We start from the raw sequence: 10,501 nt of genomic DNA on the forward strand, positions 1-10,501 counted from the left end.
CCCTGTCCTCCTCTTTCCTGCTGTCGGCCATTCTGAATGCATGAAGTGTCTGAGGTTTGTTTTTTCTTCTTTTTCCTCCCTGCATTTGCTGCTTTAATTATACCACTTAGTCCTCCTTGCTGTGATACTTTCCCACATCCTTGTTTCTCTCACACGTTCCTCCTGGTCTTCCTTCACTTTTGGGCGCTGTGATTGGGTAAACTAAAAAAACAACCTGGGCAGAATGGGGTTAATAACCATAGTGTGTGTTGTAGTTTCCAACAGCACTGATTCTACATTGCTAATAAATGGTTAGGACGAGGTGAGCAACGCTAGCATGGTACTACATTATAAATTGTATAATGCAAGCATTATTTTATTTTTAAGTTGTTTTGTTTTTGTTGCCAGTATTCCTAGCAAAGAATTAAATGGAAAGGTTCATGGATACCTGTTTCCACTCCCCCAGGAAGAAAAAACAAACAAACCTCAAGCTTGTTTGTGTTGAGCAGAGGTTGTGTAGTTAAAATCATCCAGATTCTTTATCCTTCTCCCACAATGAAATGACGGTCCAGGCGTGTTTTTATAAAAGCGATGCAGTTATATATTTAAATGTTGCGATAATCCTGTTATGTGAGGACAAGGAAAGAAAAAGATCACAACACTACTTACCGGGGCCTTTTCTTTCTGAAGTAAAATCCTGAAACGCCTCTCCGTAGGGTTGAGAATCCAGCGAGACCCAGTTCGGACTTTTGCGGGCACGACACATCGACGTTGACTCTGCCGTCGACCTCGGAAGCCTTAAACCGGTTTTGCAGTAAATATTCAGCACTGAAGCGGTGATCATAGGGGACTTCCTCATAAACATCAAATGGATCTAATGTGACAGATTACACAGACTTGTTGAACGAGTATATCTATTATAGAATTTACAATTTGATGTGTTTTTTTGGAAACATACCAACGAGTCGTCTAACCTGTTGTCGAGACCCCGCCCCCTCCCTTGGAACATTTGTTGTTTTTTGGGTTTTTTTTGTTTTGTTTTGGGGTTTTTGTTAAAAAATACAGTTGGTGTTCATTAAAGTGGAAAAGGATTATAAAAACTAATGATGTGAAATCAGTACATGTTGAGTTTTATGAGTGAGGGGGTGAGTGTACGTAAGAATATCATTTTTAGCTCGTGCAGCTCCTGTTCCTGTTAACCCTAGCCAGTTTTTTCTTTTCTTTCCTAGTTTGAATTTATAGTATTGTATCAAATCAAACGCACTGAATAATTAATTTCCTTTTTTGAAAAGGGGGCCGTTTAAAAAGGGGACTGCCTGAATGTGTGTGCCTGCTCACAATGTGGCTGAGCATCTTTCTTGAGCACAACTCAAACATGTGTCGCTGAAGTCATTTGTCACAGGAAATTAAAGAGAAAACATATATACAAAAATGAAACATGTCCAGCTTTGGATGATCCAGGGAGCTGTCAGTTCACTGGTAACTCAAGCTGAAATATGAGAATTGCTTTCCAAATTTTACTCAGGTGCTCAGCAATAGATCTGCAAAATCTGAAGCCGGTGGTTTGAACAGATACTTTTCAACTTACGAGTAAGCTTGTTTCTTAGAAGCAAATTACAACCAGACAACGAATGCACACCAACTGCTTAACTCCCTGAAACTAGATTTATTAAAGGTTAATTCTGATAGAAAGTTAAAATCACATTTTGGTTTTTAGTAAAAAAATACCTGTGTTCTCTGAACATGCAGATGTTTAAATTACTCTGATTGTAGTTGAACATGAGGAGCAAATGTAAATATACAGTTTATTAAAGTAACTGGTGTCTGTCCATTAAGGACAATGTTCAGGGGCTTTTACAAAAAAAAGGCTTTCTGGGAAGCTTATTGTAACATTCATCATTCATCAGCAGAGCTTGGTTATCATCCAGGCACTAGAAACCTAAATGACAAAAGGACGTATGATGGCAAAGCCGCGAGATACAGAGGTAGAGCAATATGGGATAGAGACTAGCAGAGTAGAGCCTATACATAGCTGTTCTACATTTTTATGGCATTTTAAACTATATTAATATTGTCTGCATATTTTAAGCCCTTTGGCATCAAGGTTGAAAGGTTGTACACTATTCAAAAGCACCAGACCTACTGAGTCTCAGTGCAAAGCATTTTAAGTGTCTTCCACTTACCTAGTCATAGGGTGAAAGGCAGGGTACACCCCAGACAAGCTGCAACTGCATCGCAGGGCTGACAGATATTTAACCGCTGGTGCTGATTACTGCACCACTGTACCAGCCTTTTTATTTGCAAATTTATTCTTTCAGTTTTTTTCAGTTTCTTAAATTTCTATACTCTCTGTTTTCCATACTTATGGCTGTGGGTCATTATCCCATATAGCATAAAAGAAATACACCCTATGTGTTTAATATGTTTAAGGAAAAAGAATATATTGCATATGTATGGCCTTAAAGTGACCTAAAGCACTACCTGAAATAAAAATGAGTAATTTAATCTGGCCTCATTATCTGTTTGTCATTCAGCTGAGTCCCAGTTTAAAGAGAAAAAAAAGGTTCGCTGTCTAGGACTAAATCCATGTGTGGAAACGGGCCCATTTTGAACCTGTTCATTTGCCACCTTTTCTAAAAAATACTTGATGGAGCTTTTTTGGCTACTGATGAGCGTCACCTTCACAACGGCCGGTAGGTGGCGTGAGTGCGCGCTTTGCTGTTTGTGTAGCTGAAGGAAAAGGAAATGATGAAGTGAACTTTGCTGCTCAGTTGAAGATGCTGCTCAGGAAATGACAGCTGTGTAAGTAAACTAAGTGCACTGTTAACTGATCCATGAATATCTTTATATTAATCTATTCGTAACTTGATCTTTAGGCATTGAGCTAACCCCCGGCCTCCAGCTTATGTAAACTCCTGAACGTGTTTGGCTAAAGCTAAACAGGCTACGTGCAACGGTAGCTGCGTGATAGCTAGCTGCTTTAAGAACTTGCTAACCTGTTCAGTAAGTCAAGTAGCAATGTGTTTTTGTGGACTGTTTCTGAATGATACAGTTGGAGGTAACTGGCATAGTCTTTAACAGTACGTCTGTTTTCATTAAAACATTTTTACTGCTGGGGTTGTACAGGTTGAAACTGCTATTCTTAGCTGTTAGCGACGTAGCATACGGCAGGTTCAGCCGTTACAAAAAGCTCTTTGTTTAATTTATCAGACGTATTAATGTCAAAATCCCTGAAACCTTTTAAGGCTGCCCCCTCCCAGTCTTGGTGTTTATTTGTTAATAAAAATGTAGTTAATGGTTAAAGTTGGTTGATTGGTGTCAGAGGTGAAATGGGGAGCAGGTGGTTATTTTTAACCGTGCCGAGAGGCTCTCAATCGAAAACTCTCCGGCTTCTTTAGTCATGTTTCACTGAGCTGTGAGGAGGCGGCAGACGGTTACCGCGTTACTTTCTCCGCATGTTTCTCCCGAGTATATTCAGTTTTTGGCACCAAAACTACAGGCGTCCTTTCTGTTCTGGAAACCAGTTTGTCATGTCTTTTAATGAATGGAAGAACTGAGGTGGGTTGACCGGCATGCTTTGCTGTCGTGTTTTTGTAGTTTTGACTTCTCATTCTATAGTCTTTATTTTTGTTTTATGCGTAGCAATTGTATTTTACGTGTACACTACCTCACATCGGGTGTTAGGTTGTACTTTAATGGATAATTGTTTGTCTTACACATTTTTCCTGAAATCAGCAAATCCCCTAAAAATGGCAAACATTCCTTAATTAATCTCGCTAACAGCTGTGGATTTATCTTGTCCGTGTATTCGATGAATCTCCTTTAATAGGACAGTGGTGGAATAACAAAGTCAACATTTGCTGTGATGGCTCTGTTACAGCAGGTAACTTATTAACTGTACATAATAAAATGAGATGAAGCAGACTGTGTATTGTTAGATACGCTTCGACGGGCTTTGTAGTGTAGGACTAATTGATTATTTGCTTTGCCTAAAAACAGGTTAGGGTGATGGGATGTCAGTAAGAACCTGCAAAACGTTCATGGCCAGAAACATGTTAATCAATCTACATGTTGTATTAAATGGAAAGTGACTACTGAGTAACATCCTGCTAACAAAATGAGACGTTTCCTGTCAAACAAACCATGTAATGATTAACTTTGACACCCTGCACCACAAGATGGTATTTTTAAAACGTCTGGAAGACAGCTATTTTTTCCCCATAAGTGCTATTAAAAACCTAAGATTTTAGTCATACCTAACTTATTCTTATAACTCTAACAACTAAAAGAGATGTGAATAACGGTGTACAAGGGTTATCAGAATATGGCTGTTGACTTATTAACTATCAAAAATTTAGATCCTAGCCTTATATTATGTAAAAATACAATGCTTTTGACATATCTTTACTTATTCAAGTGGGACATTTTTGGGGGGCTAAATCAACCTTCCACTTTATTTTGTTTATCCAGTTTGGGGTTGCAGGGGCGGGGGGCTATCCCAATTGTTATGGAGCAAAGCAAAAGGTATACCGTGGACAGGTTGCCAGTCTGTCGAAGGGCCAGCACTTAAGACAATCTGTTAGCCTGACAAGCCTGTCTTTGGACTTTGGGAGGAAGATGGAGCATCCCAGAGAGAACCCATACAGACGCAGGAAGAACATGCAAAAGCCACACAGAACAACCAAGGCAGGATTTTAACTCGGGACATTGTTCCTGTGAGGAGACGGTTCTAACCACTGCATTGCAGCCTGCATTTCATTAATGTTTTCTCTGTTTAATAATTGCTCAGTCCATGCTTTCTTGTCAGCCAAGGTGGTTCCCAAATCCTGCTTCCTGTCTCATTTCAAAAATGGTGTGGCAAAAAGGCAAGATGGCAGCTGGTGGTGTTGAAGCACAGGCCCCGTGCTCTCAGTGTGATGGTTAGCCTAGCGCCTATCCTTGGCTTCACTGACAGTCCTCGGCTATTTTATATGCAAAGAGACGCTTTCCTTGTTGCCCAGGCTTCAAACATTATGGGATTGCGGGAAAACAACTTTCCAATATCTCTCCCTGAAACTGAAATATTGGTGTGTTTGCAATGTAGGCAGTTTTGGGGTGCTTCTTTATTATTTTGGTGCTTATTTGGACTTTTTTTTTTTTTAGTACTGTGGGCTTCCCATTGTAATACACATTAAATTGACAAGCACGGAGTGCGTGAGTTCCCTTCAGGAGTGTGCTTGACCTTTCCACTTAGAGTTTGAGATAACTGGGTTCAAGGGGTATTGAGTTAGTGAATTCCTGAATCCAGATGGGGGTTTGACCCAGTAACCATGTTTTATTTTGTTGCCAGAGAACACTCTGGCTTGCAAGCCAAGTAAAGAACAAAAAACCTGAATCCTGGGCAGTCCCCTACAACTTCACCACTGTACCACCTTTGGCTGATTTAGCTGTAAAGGCAGCTTTCATCATGGCGGAGAAATGACTGTAACTAAACATCCCATTGTGCCAGCAGTTGTCGTATTCAGGCTTTTGAAGCAGGCAGTTTTCTGTGTGGTAACCTTATTACAGAACTGCAATCATAATGTGTTTTACTTGACTAAATTGTGTGATGGATACAACTTTTCTGTTTTGGGCTTTATATGTATGTGTGTGTGAGAAGCCTTACTTGACACTGACTTGCAGACACTGTGATTCTACATATTTTAATGTATGTTTTTCTCTTTTTTGAATTTCGTGACTCAGGCAGCTGTTTAAATGGCACACATCTCCAGCTTATGCGTCCACTTTTTGCTTCCCTATCCTTTCAAAACTAACTAATGGGGGCTCTCTTTTATGATGCTTTGTGGTCTCACTTCCCCCTCCCCATTTTGCTAATGGGTAAATCAGTTAACCCATGCATAAAGCACTGTTGATCTCTTCCCGCTGAGCCTACATTAAAACTGCCTTTATTCAGTCAGTTTCTGCTGCCTGCCTATTGAAGACGGTTTGTATAGCTCCTCTCTGTTCAGCTCCCCTCTGCTGCTGATTTACAAACAGCTGGCTGTGACAGCAGTTGGAGTTGGTTGTACTGACTTCTGTAGTTCTGAGCAGCAGTTTAGCCTTTGCCTCTGTTTAAATGTAGCCTCCTGATCTGTGTGGTGTTCATTTTTTTTCAGGCTGTCTGATGACTGACTGACAGATGCCTTCACCATGAAGCTGAGTTGCAGCGCGCTGGTCGTCGCCCTCCTGCTGTCCCAGGCCAGAAGCTTCCTGAGCCCCTCAGAGGATGACAGCTTCCCTGAAGAATGGGTGCTGCTCCATGTGGTTCAGGGCCACATTGGGGCCGGAAACTACAGCTACCTACGCCTCAACCACGACGGCAGAATCATCCTCCACATGCAAAGCCTCAAGGGAGACGCAGACCTGTACGTGTCAGATAAAACCCTGCACCCGAGCTTCGACACCTACAAGCTGCAATCAGCCACCTGCGGACAAGATGTGGTGGTGGTCCCCGGGGACTTCACAAGGCCTGTGGGCATCGGCATTTATGGCCACCCGTCTCACCAGGAGAGTGAGTTTGAAATGCGAGTGTTCTACGATCAGACTGTGTCCCAAGACCCATTTGATAAGGGCTCTTACAACTCAGAAGGTGTACATAAGGAAAAGAAATCTGCTCATGCTACAGAGGACGACTTCCAGGAGGAAGAGTCCATCTTTTGGACTATTCTGATCGGACTTCTGAAGATTATACTTGAGATTTTGTTTTGAAAATCACTGTTCATTGCTGTGACAGCAGGAGGATATTCTGCCATGGTACATTAGATTCCTTTCATTTTGTGAGGGTGAAAAAAATGTTGCACCAAACCCCAGGGAGAGTTCTGACATTTAAACAATCAAACCTACAGACTTGGTAAACAGCAAAGTCAGATTTACAGCACGGAATTCACCAGCGAAGCCTGACCAGTCAGAAAATGTTTCACAAAGTGTATTTGGTTTTAGCTACACTAAAAGAACACAAGGGGACTTGTTCTGGAGTCTTGAAAGGTATATATGGAATAAGAAGTTTCTTTATGCACATAAGTCAGTCGCTAGAACCATTCTTCCTTTTCCATTGCCCAAAGTCATAAAATTATTAAAAATATCAAAGAGAGAAACTGCAGTGAAGACACAAATAGGTTCTAAATTTGAGCTGCTTTGAGGCTTCAGCACTTTGGGATACGCCCATGCTATGCTTCAAAGAGAAAGTGTTAACTCTTATACTGTCACACTTGGGAGAGACATTGAAATGCTTCCTTTATTTCATGCCTCCACACGTCTGGTCGGTCTGATCTTGTAAAATGTTCTTAGAATTTCTGTTTTTAGGAAGTTACAAAGCATTGTTTATCACAGCAATCAGAAGCAGGGTTCCCGACAGTGTTATTCCCACCGTGTAGGAAAATGATGGTGTGTGTGCAGGATTCTTAGGGGGAGTTTGTGAACTAAATTAACTCGATGGTTAATAGCAGTTTGCAGGATCTTTACTTTAGCTGCTACTTTGAAGCTGTATGATCTCTTCTTTTAAACTTAATTTTACCCAAAGCAAAGTTTTCTGTTTGATTATAATTAGTTTTTTTCCCCCCACATTCGCACATGCAGCAGACTTTGGAAAATGAGAGAACCTCTGTGTGTTTTTGGTTTTTTTCCTCGGTGCACAGAGGATCTTTGTCCAAAACTGCCAAACTGTGCCCAACACCATAATCAACAGTATCACAAAGTTTTGAGGCCTAATTTTCACTTAATGCCACTGTTAAGTTAAATGCGTATGTGCTGCTCTGGTGTGGTTACATTGTCCGACTTGACCAGCTGTCACTAATTCTTATACCATGATCTATATGTCTAGTTTTTGTGCACAGATTCAAACCGTAGGTCAAAAACTGGCTGGGCTTCACCTCGCTGACGAGTGATCTTTCAGCTAAGCAGCTTCTCCTAAAATCCACCACACTTGACTTCCAAGCTAATAATACTTATTTGATTAGTGTTAAACCAAACCCCTTAATTTGAAGTCTACTGAGGTCACACTGTGCACAGGGTTGTTGTTTCCTTAATGCTCAAAGGTGGAGGGATCACGTTAAACACATCCAAAGTCATCGGTTAGCCTCGTAGTAGCTTCAGCTTAACATTTCTCTCTACAAGACGACTACAATTTGTGCACATTCAAAGTGTAGTCAAAGCTGGTGTAGAGCTGCAGGAGTGACACAGTAAGTCAACATTTGTTGTTTCCTTTCTGTATCAAGATTGAAATGATCGACTAGCCCCCCCCTCAGCCTGTGAATGAATGAACACCACCTGTCTGTCTTAACACAGCTCAGCACCATGCGAGTTCTGTGGTCAAATATACTGAGCTATACAGTCAATTTGAGAACAGAACAGATTTTCCTTAAAGCAGATCATTCAACGTTTTTTTGCTGTTTAAGGATGTTTCATTGATTTGGACTCACACAGGGAACATGTGTTTGTGATGAGATTTCTACCAATCTGTTAACATGAGTAGCAGCATTGTATTTAGTTTGATCGCTCACTTTTGTTGTTTTTGCCTGTTGGACAAACTCCTCATTTAAACATCACCTCCAGCGCTGGAGTTCAGTTCTGAGTAGAACTTTGTTACCCTCTGAGCAGAAATGTTCAACAGTGCCTTCAGATCGATCCTCTGAACATCTGTGGAGCTTTCTTGTTCCCAGAGGCGATCTAGTCAGGTTTCACAATAAAATTAGAAATTGTTTTAAAAACTTGTCACATGACTGTGTTTAAGTCATTGAAACATGTTTTGTTTTATTTATTCTAACTTTTACATCAGAAATACCAGTAATTGTTTTATAGCATAAGCTACTTTAACATAGGTACACATATCACCTCAGGTTGGGAACCCTGCATTTAGGGGATTGGTTTTATTAAATTAAATGTTTATGTATCAGCTGAGTCTCAAAAGGATGACATAGGTTCACAGACATTCTGGTCAGTGTGGGCAGACCCACTTTATCTTCTCTCTATAAATCACGATCTAGGCTAACGGTGGACTTACTCTGGTTATTCTGTGGGTCCTTGAGGAAATAGAGGGGATTTTCCCCCATTGCAGCTACACTAACTTCAACCCTTTGTAAAGTTTTGTGTTGTAAACTCAGATTTAATCCAAACCCTCAGTACATGTTGGAAACAAAGCTTTAATACATCTCTTCACAGGTCTGCACTATATATTTACAGGAGTACAACCCAGTGAACAGCTGCTCAGCGTATTACTCAAATGTTCAGCTCCTGTTTCAAACCAGTCAGAGTCATGAGCATATAAGCTGACCGCCACAAGTTTGTTTACATGTTTGAAACCAATAAGAAAAAATAAACCGCGGGTCAGAGAGTAGAGTCTTCCAGTCCTGTGTCATCAGCTTCATGTGAGTCTGGGGGCCAGCTCGATGCCGTTGATCCTTAGCACCGTCTGCGGCTGGATAATGATCCTTTTGCGCTGGAACCGGTGTCTCTTCCAGAAACGCATGTGGACTTTGGGCCAGGACTCTGTCTTTTCGATTACGGTGGCCTCGACTCTGACCAGCTCCTTCCCCAGAAGAGGCCTACCAATCAGGGTGAAGTCCTCAGCTCCAACCAAAAGCACCTTCTCCATGCGGATACGCTCCCCGCACTCCGCCTCGATGTGGTTCTCGATCAGGATCAAGTCTTCACCGGTGACCTTCCACTGGCGTCCGGCGAAGTGCACCACCGCGAAGAGCCGGCCGAAGTCCCGAAGGTTGATCCGCTGGTTTACGGTGCTCACCACAGCAGCGTGTCGGCTCTGCTCTTCTTCCGCCGAGTACGGGCTCGGCTGCTCCGGCCACGGAGGCCTGGAGAGCGAGGTCCAGGGCATCAAGTCTCCACTAGCAGAGCTCTGTGTTCGGATGGCAGCGGGGGACAGGACATGGTGTCTGGGTAGTAACATTCTGCATGTCCTCCACAATCCGGCGTACGCCATGCTCGCCGACATCTTGACAGGAAGTCGTCTGGTTCCAACTGCGCAAGCGTCACGTTACAGTCACCTGACACTTCTGCCTTCAAAAGCATCCTTTAAAAACTGGAAAAAGGAAACTTTTCTGGCCCAGAGACAAACATAGCTTAACGCTATATTTTTCATATTATTAATTTAATTTGATAATCACTTTAAACAATTTTCAGATGGACGCTAATTAATTCTATTATAGAAAGATTTGGTTTCCGCGTACCTCGTATTTTACCAAACAGACCCCTCAAGACAGTTAATTCATTGTCTTGCCCTTTTATGCATCATGTTTTAGAAAGATTACACGTTTATTTGTTTCTCTGTTCTCACCTTTCCCACATATTTCATAATAAGAATAAGAAATAAGAAAAAAAAGACTCCACATCACCGTTTATAATTTTTAACTGCTGTTAACTGCTTAGACTAGAGGGAAACTCTAAATATATGAAAAAGTAACCGTTTACCTCAACTTCTAGCACCAAAGGAACCATAACAATTATTTCATACAGTGAAAGAAAATTTTCATCAAACACGAAATATATCCAA

The 10,501-nt window shown here is 41.4% G+C and overlaps 2 protein-coding genes across 6 annotated transcripts; one reads left to right on the forward strand and one right to left on the reverse strand.

Moving 5' to 3' along the window:
* The first annotated feature begins 2,648 nt into the window (after positions 1-2,648).
* Positions 2,649-8,702, forward strand: lg6h6orf120 (linkage group 6 C6orf120 homolog). 5 transcript variants are annotated; one of them, XM_004562215.6, is made up of 2 exons: positions 2,649-2,672; positions 6,114-8,702. In XM_004562215.6, exon 2 carries the CDS (start codon positions 6,148-6,150, stop codon positions 6,703-6,705), a length of 558 nt encoding a protein of 185 aa, XP_004562272.1. In that variant the 5' UTR covers positions 2,649-2,672; positions 6,114-6,147; the 3' UTR covers positions 6,706-8,702. The 5 variants fall into 5 exon arrangements, with proteins under 5 accessions (XP_004562272.1, XP_004562271.1, XP_004562274.1 ...); XM_004562214.5 differs by having other exon boundaries at positions 2,658-2,781; XM_004562217.5 differs by lacking the exon at positions 2,649-2,672 and adding an exon at positions 2,831-2,982.
* Positions 8,703-9,114: 412 nt separating this feature from the next.
* On the reverse strand, positions 9,115-9,987 carry mrpl21 (mitochondrial ribosomal protein L21). The gene has a single exon (XM_004562213.6). It carries the CDS (start codon positions 9,941-9,943, stop codon positions 9,356-9,358), a length of 588 nt encoding a protein of 195 aa, XP_004562270.2. The 5' UTR covers positions 9,944-9,987; the 3' UTR covers positions 9,115-9,355.
* Positions 9,988-10,501: the final 514 nt, after the last annotated feature.

Source organism: Maylandia zebra, linkage group LG6 (assembly GCF_041146795.1).
Source record: "Maylandia zebra isolate NMK-2024a linkage group LG6, Mzebra_GT3a, whole genome shotgun sequence".
NCBI classification, from domain to species: Eukaryota; Metazoa; Chordata; class Actinopteri; order Cichliformes; family Cichlidae; genus Maylandia; species Maylandia zebra.